At 46.4% G+C, this 16,231-nt stretch overlaps 1 protein-coding gene and 1 long non-coding RNA gene across 2 annotated transcripts in view; both read right to left on the reverse strand.

Moving 5' to 3' along the window:
* RNF128 (ring finger protein 128) overlaps positions 1-15,605 on the reverse strand; it is a 41,163-nt gene extending 25,558 nt beyond the window's left edge. The window contains exon 1 of the mRNA XM_040572210.1: positions 15,185-15,605. Within this exon, the coding sequence (XP_040428144.1) occupies positions 15,185-15,590 (406 nt within the window). The 5' untranslated portion in view covers positions 15,591-15,605. The remainder of the gene's footprint in view (positions 1-15,184) is intronic.
* LOC121077211 lies at positions 5,453-13,162 on the reverse strand. Its single transcript, XR_005823955.1, has 3 exons — positions 12,860-13,162; positions 10,979-11,097; positions 5,453-7,059 (listed from the first exon to the last, which is right to left on the reverse strand). It is a non-coding gene; the product is annotated as an uncharacterized LOC121077211 (long non-coding RNA).
* Positions 15,606-16,231: the final 626 nt, after the last annotated feature.

Here is a 16,231-nt window from a genome sequence, read left to right on the forward strand (position 1 = left end):
ACACTGTACTTTTTGGTAAGCTTTGCTAACAAATTGGTGCTCTGCTGCTGCAGAAACCCTGAGAGAGAATTTGTGCCACACAGTTCAAAGCACACCCATGGCGCAATTCCCTCCCGGCGAGGCAGAGGAGAGCCCCCACACCTCACTGCAGCACAGGCAGGAGGAGATATCACCCCGGGCAAGCCCTGTAGCTGGACCCCTAGCCCCAGAGAGGCTGCCTGAGCTACTTCCCACTGTCTCGGCTTGGAGGAAGCTCTTGCCCTCATTTGGTTTCACTGGATAGCATATGATGACAGCAAAAGCAGAAATGAGGGCAATTAGGAAACCCAGACTGTGAATTCACCGTTAGCACAGCCACAGCCGTTACAGAAATGTCAGGAGTCATAGCCGCACAAAAACTGTTCCTTAACTAGCAGGCTACCATCACCTCTACTTTCAGAGGATCATACAGAGTCACCACAGGAGGCCAGAAGGAAACCCAGCCCAAAATGGGGTTCGAAGGGCAATGCAACCAGCTCATCTCCTACATTTGAGCCCAGACTGTGGCACCAGTCAGAACAAGACAAGGAATACCCAGTACTTTGCAACACCACCAAAGCCAACTACTGGCAGGTCACCCCCTCTGGGCCATGCTGTGCTGAGAGCCTGTGATGCAGGTCAGGTGAGTGTGGGGCCGCTGGTGCCCTGTGCCCCAGGCAGAAGGCAAAGCCCCATGGGGAGAGGAATGAGAGCAGGGGCTGGCAGCCAACTGAGACAATAGAGAAAGATCTCAAGTGCAAAGAGAAAAAGAGAGAGTGTAACAGGAGAGAAAGTAATGGGCTAAAACAAAGGACAAGGAGTAAAGGCAACAGCAGAAACAAGCTCGGCCCTGTAGTTGTGCTAGAACGCGTCCAGGAGTTATTCAGCTGCAACAAGCAGCTCAACAAAAGCTGTCTTCTCCAGAATGTCACCGTCCTGGTTGTCAACAGTTTGGCTGGGAAGTTTCAACATGCCCTGGGGCCTGTAACCTGTCATGTGGGATAATCAGGACAGCAAGAGACACTCCAACATAAATCCCTCGGCAGAAAGCTGAGGGTAGCACGGAAAGGAGGGAGCTCCTCTTGGAGCAGATGGCTCGTTTCAGGAGGCAGCTGCCAGCAGGATTAAGATGCTGTAGGGCTCCCAGCAGCCAGGGTGGTGAAAAGGACAGGGGCACAGGGACTTTCCCTTCAAGAACAGCTCCAGCAGTGCAAAAGGAGCTCCTCAGAGCTGCTGGGTTACGCAAGCACACAGCGAGCAGGGCTCAGGGCAGGGATGCTGCTGTCAGGTCAGCAGGAGAAACTCACCCAGCAGTAGACAGATCCCGACAGCATTTGTCAGCAGATGATTTCATTACACCAGAAAGCTCTGCCTCAGAGGCCAGAGCCCATCCACATTCTGGGTTTTAAATTCTTAAAGCGGAGCACAGAGTCACACAGCTCATTAAGATTGCACACAATGAGCCTCCAGAGGCAGCCGCCGATTCTTCATCTCACCACTCACCTCCACTGCTACCTGACAGAAACCCTCCCCACCCCTTGTAAGAGGTGCAGCTGCAAGTACACAATTGTTTTCCAAGCCAGCCTAAGCTTTAAGAATCGCTATTCATTTTCACTGCTGCGTTTCTCTCAAGATGGGGCTGCCCAAAGCACTGCCACCTGGCAAAGGACAAGCACAGAGGTGAGGCATCGTACATGGACCTGAAAGCTTGGGGTACAGCAACCAGAGAAAGCTCGCCCCTGGCCCTTGCAGACAGGGCACCTGTTCTCACTGCTGCCAGAAGCCAGACAGCCCAAGGCTGCGTCTCAGGAAACATTGGCTTGAAATACAGCCAAAACTCATTCTTCATTTGAAAGATGGGCAGCCCGGGGAGGGAACACGCTGCTAGCAAGCAGGAGGCTCTCTACAAGCAGCAGGAGGCTCTGCCATTAGCCTCTGCGAAATGGAAACGACCTTTAACAGGGCTTTAGCCTAGCTTTTACTGGTGAAAAACGGAAAATCAGCCCCGTCTCGGGCTTGCCGGCTAGCACACAACATATGGGAAGAAAACTGAGAAAAGAGCCCAAATCCGCTCCACGGGCTCTAAGCAAAGCCGGGAGAAGGCAGCCGCGGCCCCCGCCCGGCCCCCGCCCGGCGCCCCTCAGCGACCCGTGGCGCCCCCGGCCGCCTCTCACCGACGTGGGACATGGGCAGCACGTCGTTGCCGGTGCCTCGGTAGTTGTAGATGACAGCGGCAGCGGCGCCGCGCTGCGCGGCCACGCGGATCTTATCGGCGAAGCTGCAGCCGCCCCCTCGCTGGATCAGGGCGAGCCAGTCGGAGCCGGACCCGCCGGCCGGGGGGGCCCCGCTGAAGTTAGTGAGGGCGCTGCAAGCGTTGAAGCCGTCGTGGCCGTCGGGCAGCACCAGCAGCCCGGCGGCCGCCTGCAGCGGCGAGTCCTGCCCGTACAGGCCGCCCTCGCCCGCCTCCCAGCCGCTCCGGTTGCCGGCCGTGCCGTCCTCCCAAGACACGTTGAGCCACGCCGTCCACAACGCCGCCGCCGCCCCCCAGGCCCCCGGCGCGGCGCCCAGCAGCGCTCCCAGCGCCAGCAGCGCGGCCCCCGCCGCCATCTCCCGGCACGGCTCGGCTCGGCTCGGCCCGGCCCCGCCGCCTAAATCGGCGCGGCCCCGCCGCCGCCTCCGCCCACGGGGGAGGAGCGGGGCCGCCCCCGCCGAGGGGTCCCCGGGCGGCCGGGCCCTGAAGGGCAGTTCGAGCTCCCCTTCTCCTCAGAGCCGATCGTGAGGTTGAGAGGCTCCGCTCCTACGGGCTGCTGCGCAGGGATTGCCCCCAGAACCAGGAGCCACTCTCCAAATTGGCCTCGTGTCTCTCGACACAGGCTGGGTCTCTTGGTGGAGCCTATTATTTAGAAAGGATTATTTCTTGTACAGTGACAGGACCTGCTGCTGTCTCTGCAGTCATGACCAAAATTCACAGAATCTCAGGGTGTTAGGGATCGGAAGGGACCTTGAAAGATGATCCAACCCAAAACTAAACACAGAGTCAAACCCTTTGTGGTACAAGCCGGCACGGCTTAGTTTTTCACACACGGCCTTCTGGCTGATCCTGAACCCATGCGGCTGATAACCGGTAACTCAGCACAGATCGATGGCACCCATTTTCCTTCACTTACACCTGTGCTGAGTGCAGGACAACCAGCGTTGGGCAACCAAGCCCAGCCCTGGGGACACCACGGGAGTTGGGCCAGGTGTGAATAACAACTGGAGGGCAAGGGACTCGAATCCAGTCCCCACACCAGTGACCACCCTGCTGAGTATGCCGCTTGCCAGCACAGCACCTGGCGAGGCTTTTGTAGCTCAGGAGCACAGGGAGATCAAAGTTTGGTTTTGCTGCTGAAATAGAAGCACAGAGCAAGTAACGAAGAGCAGATGAAGCAATTTGCTAAAGATCAATATTGCTAAATACGCAGAGCTCACTGAGCTCTGTCCAGGCCTAAACAAGCCTCTCATTTTCTCATTCCACATGTAAGCAGACAACTTATTGCAACAGTATCTCTATCTATGATAAGAAATATATCTTTAAGAAATCAAATACATGTTTTTGTTTTGAAATCTGCTCCGTATAGGCACAGGGAACAACTTAACGGCACCCTGAAAACATAGCCAAGCTTTATAGGATGGACAGGAGCCAAACCACTCAGCTTCAAATGCCTTTGGAGCTTTAGGGACGTTTAGCTCTGGCATTTTCACCAAGACAAAATTGGATCAAAGACAAAAACTGGAATCTCCTCAGGATGCAAAGCTTACTAGAGTCCTGGGGATTTTAAGTGTGAGGCTTTGGCTCAGCAGCAGCGTCTTACTTCTCCATATGGTTTGTAGCAGGATTATAATAAAGCAGCATCGGGGCAGATGTTAGGGCTGCAGCCTCACACATGGAAACGTGTTTTTTGCAGTGGGAAGGATGTGGAGAGCAGGCCCATGGGGCGTCGTAGTGGTGCTGTGCTGGGGGAGAGCTTCTCATCCACTCCAAGCTTCGTCTGGTCATAAGTTCCTCACTCTTTGGCAGCTGTTGTGCAACACACACACTATCCAAGCCAGTGTCTGGTGGCAAAATATCCACAACATATTTGGTTAATCTCACCAAAACGAACAGAGACTAAACGAACTTCTTACCGTGCAGTGCAGTGTAATAACAAGAAACAATCCCTCTAAATCTGATAGCAGATGCTGCTGTGGCATTATTTCACTACCAAGTTTCTGACTCCTTGCTCAGGCAATGCTTCCTCTTGCTTGAAAATAACCAAGTGAGCAAACAGCTGGCACAAATACCGAGGTTGTTCACTGTGTTTGGGGAATTTCTCAAGTGAGAAAAGCAAAGGAAGTCAAATGTTTGTACTGGGAAAAGAAGTAGATGCTTGTGTTGATTATGTTCAGTCCTTCAGAGTAAACACTGTTAGCTCAGGCCTACTTCACTGGGCAGAGACCACCTGCAGCTGGTCAGCGGCCCTCGAGCATCCCAGCATAGTTAGTGTCTGCTCCGTGCCCACACAGCCGAGAAGAGCTGAGTGACAGCACTGGTATGGTGTCAGAGCACGCAGGGATACGCTGGCAGCAAACTGAAGTGAGAATGTTTTAAAAACAGCATGCAAATTATATGCATTTTAAGCTACGTGTCTAACATTACCAACTTGCTGGGCTCTCATTGTTAATTAAATCTTCTTCCAGAATGGTAATTAATAAACAGGTCTGCAGACTCACTGAAGTGTATCCTTTACTCATGTTCAAAAAATATAGTTTGTCTGAAGGCTTTCAGTTCAGTTGCTCATAATTCCCAAGAGAAACGGGGCATATAGAGTAGCATGCAAAAACAGTAACTGCCACTAGAAATCCTGGTGGGATCAGGTAAGAGGGGGCCTGATCGTTTTTTTGTTTGTTTGTTTGTTTTGCCCCTTATTTTTTTCCATTTCATAAAAATCTGAGATTTTATAGTTTGGAGAAAACACATTTTGTGCTGGAGAAAGACGCCAGACTTTGCAATGGCTGTGACAAGTCATACAACGTATTTACAAGTTGTACAACATATCTCTGCTGCACTCATTTGTGAAAGCTTTCTAAAAGTTTCTGAAAATAAAAGCACCATAGCCCATGATGACCTAGCCCAAAATGATAGGATAAGAAACACTAATGAGCTCCCACAAAATTAGAAGCAGAATTACATCTAAGATAGGTTCAGCAAGAAGGAATTTCTGGCACATATCTGATTTTGTTTAACCTTAGAAGATTTCATTATTTAAAAACTTAGGCTGCTGCCTAATTTTGCTTATAAATATATATATTTTTCCCATGGCTACTAGAGGAGTCTCTGAGAAGTTCAGAAAATAGGGCAGCACTTTCAGACATAGTGAAATCTTGAGAATGCTTTCCTTGACTTCTACAGGTATGGACCCTATCATCACCTGGAGCTTTATCTTACTTGAATAAATATTTAAGCATCTTTTCTTTTTTCCAGAGGTTAAAAAAAAAAAAAAAAAACTATGCTAAATATTGCTTTTTAACGTCAAGCCAGATCATTCAGGTCATATTGCTGATGAAAGACCTGTATGGTCATGACCTTCCAAACTACATTTGTTTTTCATTCAAATACCCAGCAACGTGTCTTTGGAGGAAAGCTCACAAGGACACAAGAAATCTCTTCTGAGGCTGTGTTACAGCAGTTGGCACCAAACGCTCCAGGCACTGTGTATGGAACTGAAAGCGTCTCTGAGCTTTCTCCACTGAATAACTGAGTGGAAAGGAGAAGCATTTGCAAAAATGGAAAGAAAAAAAAAAAGGAAAAAAAAAAAACACCCTAAAATGAAAACAAGGACTCAATGACATGGGACAAAAATTCATGAACAAACGTTACCCTGAATCACAAGTTAAAGACAAGAGATGTTGCATTTCCTTACCCCAAACCAGCTCATGGCCACAGCCAGCAATGGAAGGGACTTGGGTAGATGACTTGCTCCAGAGTAGGCAACTGTGTGGGTAAAGCACCCCAAGTTTTTAACCCAACTGAAAAAAAAAAAGGAGTAGGAATGGAGCTTGTGGTCCTTTGTCCCTTTAAAGAGAGGGCAGGCTCGGGCTGGAGGAGGTGTAGAGGCTGGAAACCTCTCCACTTCCTACCTGTGGGTTTTAGGGGATTTCAGAAGGATCTGTGGTGATTCTTCTTACTGGCTATGGAAGACACAGCTTGCCAGCTCCAGCTAAGTTTCACTATGAATCTAGGAGCTTGTTTGGCTCTAACACAGCTTGGAAACTCCAGTATATACCTCTCCATTCACTGGAAGTGGGGAAAAAAATGTTCATCAAATTGCCCTGTTTGCTGGAACTGAAGTCATTCACTTAGCTAGTGAGATGTGCACAAGAGTCTCCCGTGCCAGAGAAGCAAATATTATTTTTCAGTAGTTCTTGCAGAGTGGGACCAACTGTTGTGACAGTGCTACATGTGCCTTCCACTACCCCCAGGGAATATGGGTAAAACATAGTCCACAGAGGCAGACGATACGTAAGACAGATTCTCACACAGTGATCAAAGCTCACATGCGTTCTTTCTACCATCAAATAAACTCATGATTTCATGAAATTACTTTTTCCACCTATCATTTCAACAGAGGTCGGTTGATGAATAGAAATAAGCAATACCTGGGAAATGCCAGAAAATTAAACTGAAGATAAAGACATTCCCCAGAGGTGACTACAATGAGCCTTGAGCAAGCAAAGCATCTACAATTCCTCTGATGAATTAAAACAAACAAACAAACAAAATTTCAAGAAAGGCAGAACTCACAAGACAACATGCTTTCAAGGTTTCAGTTTCAGATGCTAACAGGATCTTAGGAGCTAAGCATGATGATACTCAGGCCTGTTGATTCAATAGTGGTCTTTATTCAGCGATGGTGGAGTTTCCAAGCAGGGGGCTGAATCAGTGGTTCCCTTCCCCGGAGGCACATTGGGCAACCTCCATCCAGCCTGGGGACCAACATTTTCCGTACCATGCACATAATGCTATTGACCAAATGAGAAGCGTCAGATGACTGGAAGGCTGAATACATCCACAAGAGCAGAACACATTGACACTCATCCCTCTGAGGAAGAGTACAGTACAGTTTAAAATATTTGCCCTTCCTGGGTTGGTTTGTGCTGATGCACAGACTGTTAGGGCACACGTTGCGGCTACTTGCAGGAATCAGTGGCACATCCCTGAGGAGCTTTGGCATCCAAGGCACAAGCGTGACTGTCAGTTCTGACTTCACCTCCATCAAAGCTCCACAGACCTCTGTGAAAAGCCTTCACAAAGTCCTACAGGGAAGGGTTAGCAGTGACTCCAGCTGGTCCTGAATCCTTGTTTACGGGACAGAGCCAAACACAGGAATGCTCTGAATGGGAGCTTTTAAGATCACACAACTGCAGAAGCTCAGCTGTCAGCATAATTAGGACAGAAGTTGTGACACACTTCAGTGACCACAGCAATGTCACTGGGGACTTTGCCAACAGCCTCAACAGGCCGGGGATGTGCCAGACTTACTCAGGCTTTCCATCTACCCCCAAAGTTGCTGACAAGATGCCACCCACAGAAACCACCCCCAGAGAGGGACCTGGGAAGAGAAAACAGCATTAAAATGGAAAATAAATAAATAAATAAAAATCAGGAATGGGAAAACCATCCCTGACAGGGTGCATGAGATTCAGGCTGCCAGTGCTTTGAGCTGGCTGCAGCTCAGGGCTTCGGACTTTCTCTGAGAAGGCTGTGGCATTGTCTAAACCAAAGACTGGCTCCACACTAAATGATTTGTCCCTTTACTTTTTTTTTTTTTTCCCTGAGGCTTATTCTGGCATGTGACTTCAAAGCATGACGGGCCTGAACTGCAGTGTCTGGTGCTAGGGGCAGCACTCCTTTCAGCCTGAGAGGAGGCCTCACACCTGGGTTTAGGCTCAATGATGCCTCCCAGTGTGTGCTTCTTTCAACATCTCCTTCTTTAGATGGAAGAAACTGTAAGCCACGGGTATTTTTTCGTCTGTGCCTTTTTGCACCTTTGTTTAGGCAAGTTCTGAGTTGAACCAGCCCAGCTGCAGCTTGAGAGAACGCTACAGGGTGAAGGCTGAGTGTGAACACAGCGTATGTATAAAGGTACCAAAAATTGTATTTCAGTTGTATATATGTCATCATTATGTACAAATAAGGTTTGTATTTTGTGTTTTTCTCACTCTTTGTGGAATGCATTTGGTGCTGCACTTTCACCTAGGTGAACTTTTATGCCTCTATCAACCCAGCTGGAGAGCTTCACTGAAAACAGCAGCGGATTTTTACTGAAAACAGTGGTTGCTACAAAAAAATTGCTGGGCCATGTACCCTGAGAACACCTGACAATATTTAGGCTTAATTTTAAAATGAGGTAGTAATAAAAACATCTACAAAAAACATGGTGCACCTTATCACACCCTTGCTGACCCAGAGTTTCCATGTGCAAATGGCATAACCTACAGTCCACCAAAATCAACAGAAGTACTTCTACCGGTTTTGTAAGGCTTAAGGTTCTTTTTTCTCTGTAAATACCCTGTATAAATCCTTAGTTAGAAAGTCAGATGGACTAGGATATAAGCAGGCAGGGCAGTAAATTTCAATAGGAATTTTAAAAGAAAGAAGGCTGGTCCCAAAAGAGATTTAGTGAAATTTGGGCCCAAAATGTGTTCTAAAAACCCCTGATCAGCTGCTGCTTAGATCAGCTCCAAAATCTGCTGGTGATTCATTTTTGGTTTGGTTTTTCAAAGGAGTCATGCTTGTCAATTGTATAGTTTTCCTTTCTGTGCTAATCCCTTTTCCCCTCAGACAACTTTCCTGCTTGTCTACACTGACAACCAATTTCAGAAAAATTGAGCTAAAAGCTTGGCAAATTCAAGAAGTTTCCCACAAGGTTTTTTACCTCAGCAGCTGGTGAGAAGACAGAATGCCTAGCCAGCTCCCACAGGGAGAGGCTGAAAACCCAGGTTTAGCAACCACATGTAGCCTTTGGACAGCCAGCTCCTTGCTGCCTCTGCCCAGTGAGAGGCCCACTTGTGAGAAAGGTAGTTTTATTGTTTCAAGGAACAAGGAAGCAAAAAGGACTCCTCAACTTGTGCTGAGAACAGAAGTGAAGTCATAAGGATGGGAAAGGGGAAAAGCGGAAAAATTTACCCATGTGGAGTCAGAAGGGGTACAGGGACACAGGGGACAGTTGTTAGGACAAAACCACACTTTGTTAGTTGTGTTACTCGCATCACAACTTATTTGCTTCAAGCTCCCTCTGTCCTGCTTCTAGGTGTGCTTGCCCCTACCCAGATGGATGCAATTGACTGCTTTCCTGCAGCACCACAAACACAAGAGGAGCATTGCACACCAGCACAGTTTGGAGGCTGGGGGTTTTCAAGGAAGCAAGAAAATAGATTTGAATAGTCTCAGCTGATAAAAGGAACCAAGCCCAGCTCTTCTGTAGAGTGAGTCAGTGCACTGAGCACCTGGAGAAAAAGGTCTCAATCACTCTGTGCTTCACCAGGAGGGATCGTCCCACAACACGTTGAGAGAAAACGTATGAAATGCTTAAATCCAGCTGGTGTCCAGGCTCTGATTCTTAGCCTGAGCAAGGCCCCCAAACCACAGGAGGCTTAAGAGGAGGTCAAAATTTAAACTAAATCTGCCTTGATCAGTTTCCGCTTAGCTAGCGATGCCCAGCTCCTTGCTCAGGCAGTTACACTCAGGCAATTCACAGCCTCGATGCCTTTTATTGATCCTTCTAAGGTGTTTCCACTGCAGTTCCACTCTGAAGAAGAGGTACCAGGAACTGACTCTCACTACAGAAGACCTGGGCTTGGTTTCTTTTATTAGCTGAGACAATTCAACTCTCACCCAGCAATGTCCCTAAGGGATGGTGACTACCAGGTTTGCACCATTATGTTTTTTTGGAGCTGTAACAACTCACCCAACTTCAACCGCAATGGCATGACTGATAAGAGGTTACACTGATAAGTGACTAATGAGAGCTGCATATGTTCTATGATATACTAAATGCTCGTAACTAGACGCCAGACTGATTGAGTTGATTAGATGCAAATACATCTTTTGGTGTTTCCATCAGATTATTGTGCATCATTAAACAGAGGATGACAACTTTTGTTTTTTAGGGGAAACAGCCAGCAGGTTGGTTTCTGTTGGTGGTTCTGGCAGTTAAGGTTTTTCAAAGATTTTCATGAGCTTTGCCAACAGAGGAAGCCCAGTAGAGAGCCACGCTGTGGTACCAGTACAAACCTTCCACTGTTTTTCTAAGCAGCAGAATTTGGGCTCCCTGTATACATTTACCATCAGGTATATGGACAAACAAGCAGATCACAGTACGTTGTCACCTGAAATAAACCCACTGCTCATCACATTAATTATCTTGGAAGCTAAAGGAACAGCAATAAATACCAATGAGGTGAGGGACTGGGCTTTGTTGGCTACAAGTCCCGGGAAACCTGGAAAATCCAGATCTGAATGCAGCTTGCTGGCAGGATGTGCTCTGTGGAGGTGGGCACAGCCTGCAGGGATTTTCCTGGTTGCCTGGAGAGAAGTAGGGAGCGCTTCTGGAAGGAAAAGGCTGGCTGCTCTGGAAATTGGCCAGTCCAACCCTGCTCTGAGCAGGTGCAGCTAGAGACAGATGCCCAGGGCTCTGCCTCATCAGGTTTTGAGTATCTCCAAGGGTGGAGACTCCACAGTCTCCCTGAGCTACCTGTTCCTGTGTTCAGCCACCCTCACTGTGAAAAAGTGTTTTTCTTGTATGGCAGTTTCTGCCTGTTGCCTCTTGTTCTTTCACTGGGAATTACTGAGAAGAGTCCGTCTCTGTCATTCCTTGTGCCATCAGGAATTTGTTCACATGGATGAAGTCTCCCTGAGCCTTCTCTTCTTCACACTGACCTGTCCTGGGGCTTTCAGCCTCTCCTTGTATTGACTGGTCCAGCTGGTGAAGGACTGGGTGCTTCTACTCCCCTGCCACTGCACTCACTGCAGAGCGGCATGGAGTCAGACGATTTTCCCTGGCAATAACAGATGGAGGAATTTAGTCCACACAATGAGTACACTGACTTCATGGGGGCACTTGGGCTGCTGTTAGCAGAGCCATTTACTTCAGAAGGACTTAATGAAAAGGGAAGTACATGGCATCTGCTCTGTGGCAGTTCATTTGTTTTCACCTGCAGGTCCCACAGGCTGCTCTGAGCTTAGACAGAGTACCTGGGTTTTCTATACCAAACAGAGGGGATCACTGAAAATGTGTTGCAAAACAGAGATTACCCTAAAGTTCAAATAAGCAATGATATTTTAGAGTTAAGATGCGGAATCTCAGCAGGATTTTATAATAGCTTTCAAAACAAAAGCTAAAACCGAATTCCATTTTCAGGCATTTATCCTGCAAGTTTTTGATAGATATTGCATGAATAGCTAGTAAGATCCTATCTCAAAGTACTTCTGAGATAAGAAAAGTAATACTTGGAGTCTATAGAATATCCTGGAAACAAGTTGGAAGGAAGTACAGATCCACAACAACTCTTTTCAGTTAGCGTATTATTCAGAATTGCCAATTATGTCAGGTGTATGAATAAGCTGATATATCTACTTTGTCCTGTTATACAACAGTTCTGCCAGGTTAATGATCTTCATGAGGCTTTAACCAGCAGATTTCCCTTTCACCGAGTCTTATCAAAGCCCATGGAGAAAACACGTCAGAACTCCACTGATATTGTAGCTTAGCTGCTATATGGGAATAGCATCCAAATGTCAGCAGTAATGATATATATACATATATTCTGTATCCTGCCTCCTATCTTCTCTTGTAAACGAACAGGAAAAAAAAATATGTTATAAGACCATACAGCCCTCTACCGACCCATGCCAGTACTGCTTAAAGGCAGGGACCAAAACCAGCTGTTCAGTGACTTTGCAGAGCACAGCTATTCTGCTACCATCCATGGTCTGATACTTCTTGTTAAAAAAGAAGCTCCAAAATATTTTGTTTATATTTGACTATGGCTCAAAAAACTTGATAATTCCTTTAATTTTCACTTAAATGTTGAGGTACTGCACTGGAAAATTGCTGTTCCAGATTCATATTCCATTGCCTTTCCAGAGAAAATCATACAAGTGCTGGAACTACTAAAAAGAGATATTTTAATTGTTTGTTTGTTTGTTTTCCTAGCAAGAGCTTAGTCTCTGTATCATTGAATCAACCTAACTTTATGCAAATAAGACACAACCACCTACAGAAAAATCTTCCAGATTAAACGAGAGCATTTTCCCATCAATGATTTGTGTAATCAGAGGGGGAACAGGAAGGATGTTACCAACATCTTGACCTCTGAAATTTTCTAGTAAAAGCTAGTACTGTATCAGTTTTATCTTACGTCTGTGTGTATAATGATAAACCAATACCCACAATCATGTCAAACTGACAGCAGGTAGAAAGAACTGCCACAGACGATGAGGAAGGAGTCACGAAGAATGGATTTTTTTTTTAACTCTTTGTCCCTTCCCAGCAACGTGAAATTACTAACATTTCCTGGACACCCAAACTTTGCCCAGAACTATCTAGATAATTGCTGTAAAACTGAGCAGGTGTTTTTTGATGTGAAATACATGCATAATATTGTACTGTTGTAACGGAAATCAAGGCTGGTTAGAAAGCTCTATTGATTTCATGTTAGTCAGAAGGAAGGAGGAAGGAAAAGTGAGGGAGAAACTGTGACCAAGGCCCAAAGTCCTAATAAATAACCTAGGTGACAGAATTCCTATAGACTTATTTACCTGCTGCTATATTTCTGCATAGATGCATGGTTGGCAATGTTGGGGCTGGCTCAAGTGAGAGCTGAGCAATGATACCGGGGCTGCTGTTCCTTTTTTAATCAGGAGCTCGGATCACGGTCAGCAGCAGGGTAGATTTTCTCTCACTGCCCTGCCAACAGGGCATTTTACCTCTAAAGGCTCCAACCCAAGCAAGAGAGCACATTCATCACCGATCCCTCAAAGACCTCTCTGTATGATGTCATCATTGGCAGATTCCATCCATATGCTACATTTTCTTCCCCAGCTCTGAGAATAATTCTACTACAGAAAGATAAATGGTTTCTAAACACGCTCTTGTTCCAAGTGCTGCACAGCAATGATCACGCCTCTCCCAGGCATTTTCTGTTTGACCCAAAAAGTACAGCTCCACACTTTGCAGGCAGGGAAACAAACACAGGGAGAAGATGCACCTCTATTGATTAGACGAAGTCAAGAACTCATCCCACTGAAGTAATTTACCCTCACTGGGTTTAACACGTGTGAGTACTGCACTGATTTATTAACTTTCTTTGACATGAAGTAGATCCTAATATTAGATTTCAAAGGAAGGGGATATATTTTACCATATAAACCCTATAAAAATCACTAGTCTTTGAGAAAACTAAATTAATTTAGGGACTTCTCATAGTAGAATATGAAGTTAATTAATATTAAGGGACTACATGTCTCATGAAATACACTCTTGGGTATGTGATACTTCTGTTGCTCTCAAGATTTATTTTTTTTTAAAGAAAAAAACATCAGCAATATTAAGATCTGCTTTCAGAGCCCATTCTAAACAAGCACCTTGTTGCTGGAGCCTAGTCTTCTAACCACCCCGGTTGTGACACCCGAGGGAACCTCAGTGTCCAGGCAAGGCTCCCACCCGCTCCCTGCATGGTACCTTACAGAGACCTTTGTGCAGGGCACAGGTTGGTGCGGGGGACGCCCTGCTCTGGGCCAGCTCCAGTCCCCAAGCCCGGCAGGCACCTGTTGAACAGCTCCGGGAAGCCAACACATTCCTTTTTTGTTTGTACAGCAGTAGTGTGAGCTGACAAGCTCCACAAACAACCCCAAAAAATCAAGGTAATTCAAATCTTTCTGTGCTGGCCACTAAAATCTAAATTGCTTTCTCCAGTTAGAACAAAACTTTATTGGTTTATTGGCCATGACACACATTTAAGCTCCATTCGCAAACACTAGCTCAGCTCTATCGTGCTGATATCAGATATCAGCCAGTTGATTGGGCATAATAATAAGGCACGGCACTTTCAGTGCCATACAGTGCATGCGTTGTGCAATCCCTTGCTTAGGATGCATTTTGCTGGAGCTGGACTCCTGCACCTCACATGATGGTTAGGTTTGTAAAGCACCTGCATTGCTGCTACAGCATGGGAGGTGCTCACTGAGACTCTGAACCAGCCTGCTCGAGAGCTGTGCTGGCTGACTCCTGCAAACTGCATGGCTGTGGGCGTCATGCCCAGAAACCTCCTCAAGTAGCAACCCAGAACAACACCAGGGAGGTGATAAGTAAAATGCTGGCCCAACTCCGCATGGAAAGCTGCTCAGTTTGCTCGCGAAACCAGCCAAACTTTGACTTAAGCCAAAGAATTCCTAGTGCAGCACCACCAAAGTGTGTTTCAGGGAAGTAGCTACGTGTATATATGTTTTATACTAAAATTTTTATTACGCAGCTTGACCTAGAGAAGCACAGAAATAAAAGCTAAGCGATACAGTGTCACAGCTGGCTTCTTTTCCTTCATGATAGATTCATAGCTATTAGGGCCAGAAGGTGTGATTAGAATAATTTTGTCTAACCTTTGGTTAAGAAATCTCAGAAGAGCAGAAGAGGCTGAGATCAGCTACTATTCAGACAGGATTTAAAAAAAGATTAGGAAAAAAAAAAGGGCAAGCTCTGCAAAGCATGTGCCTGTGCTGCAGATAACTTGTAGGTTTGTTTGTTTGCGTCCTCCAGCCCTGAAACATAAACTATTGCCTTCACAGCAGACACTACATGCTTCTCTACGTTACTGTCCAAAACACTTTATGTGCTGTGAAAGTATAAAATGGGACTAACTCCAGAGAGTCATGGTTGGGCTACACCTTCCCAAGCTCACAACATAACAGCAAAGTATTTCGCAACAAGTCAAGTCTCAGATTTCATAATGCATTATTTTTCCCATTGAATATCTCAGTTAAAGCAAGAATAATCCACAAACACCAATGCTTCCTTACAGTCCCATTGTGCTGTCCTGGACCAAACTTAAGAGAAATGATCACGTCCCGGTGCTTTACGGCGGTACTCACCGATATGCGACATCGGAATGGGGTAACTGCTTTTGCCCGGTGCGTTGTAGATCACAGCTGCTGTCGCACCCCTTCTGGCAGCCACCTTTATTTTTTCAGCAAAAGTGCAATTGCCTCTTTCAATCAGTGCTATCCACGGCGGTTCCGTGATGGTGAACTGAGTGTTTGAGTCACAGGCTTGAAGGTTAGCAGCTCTAGGAATGGCCACAGACCCCTGAGCGCTGAGCAGGGGGGAGCTTAACCCGTACAGGCCACATTCACACTGCTCAGACACAGACCTGTTACTGGTGCTGTTGAAATAGAACAAACTTACAAAGGCATTCACGGGAACTGTCTCTGTAGGCTTGAATAAAATACTAATGATCACCAGGAGGCAGGAAGAACCGAACTTATTCTCCTGCCTCATTGCTTATTCATATAAGCGTAAAATTTAGATGCCTACAGATATTTTCAGCTAGCAGTGGCCATTGTCAGCCCTCAGCCTGCCGATCAGTTTGAAATTTCAGTTCCACCAGGAACCTGACACCACCTACATAAGTCCTCGATGCGTCAGCGTGCTTATCTGGAGTGGGGGCTGGGAGGGAACCCAAGCGACACACCTGTGTATTGTTAGGCAGACATGCAGAATAAAGGAACCTCTAAGTAACTTTTGGCTCTAACTTTCTGCTCCTCTGTCGCCACACGCCATTCCCTCCCTAGCTCCCCCCACCATTTCTGGCCAAATTCTGGCCCTGATGCTGTTTCCTAAGCCCCCTGCTCCAGGAAGTCTCCAGTTTCAACCTGAATGTCACTCCTGAAGGACCAGATCATCTTTCATTCAGTGATGCAAGCTCTTGTTTCACAATACAATCTGGGATGCAAATGACATTGTTAAAAAGGTCAAAAGTGGAAGGAAATATTATTAAAAACAAAACAACCAACCTCAGCTTACACACTAAAATAACCAAGTCATTTTTCCTCCTCTTCTTCTTCCTGATCCTTTCAGTCACCTACTCTGTCAAGTCGAGCTTGTTCTGGTGTTTATAAGTAACTGATTTTAACATTGAT

The sequence above is a fragment of the Cygnus olor genome, chromosome 13 (assembly GCF_009769625.2).
Source record: "Cygnus olor isolate bCygOlo1 chromosome 13, bCygOlo1.pri.v2, whole genome shotgun sequence".
Taxonomy (NCBI): domain Eukaryota; kingdom Metazoa; phylum Chordata; class Aves; order Anseriformes; family Anatidae; genus Cygnus; species Cygnus olor.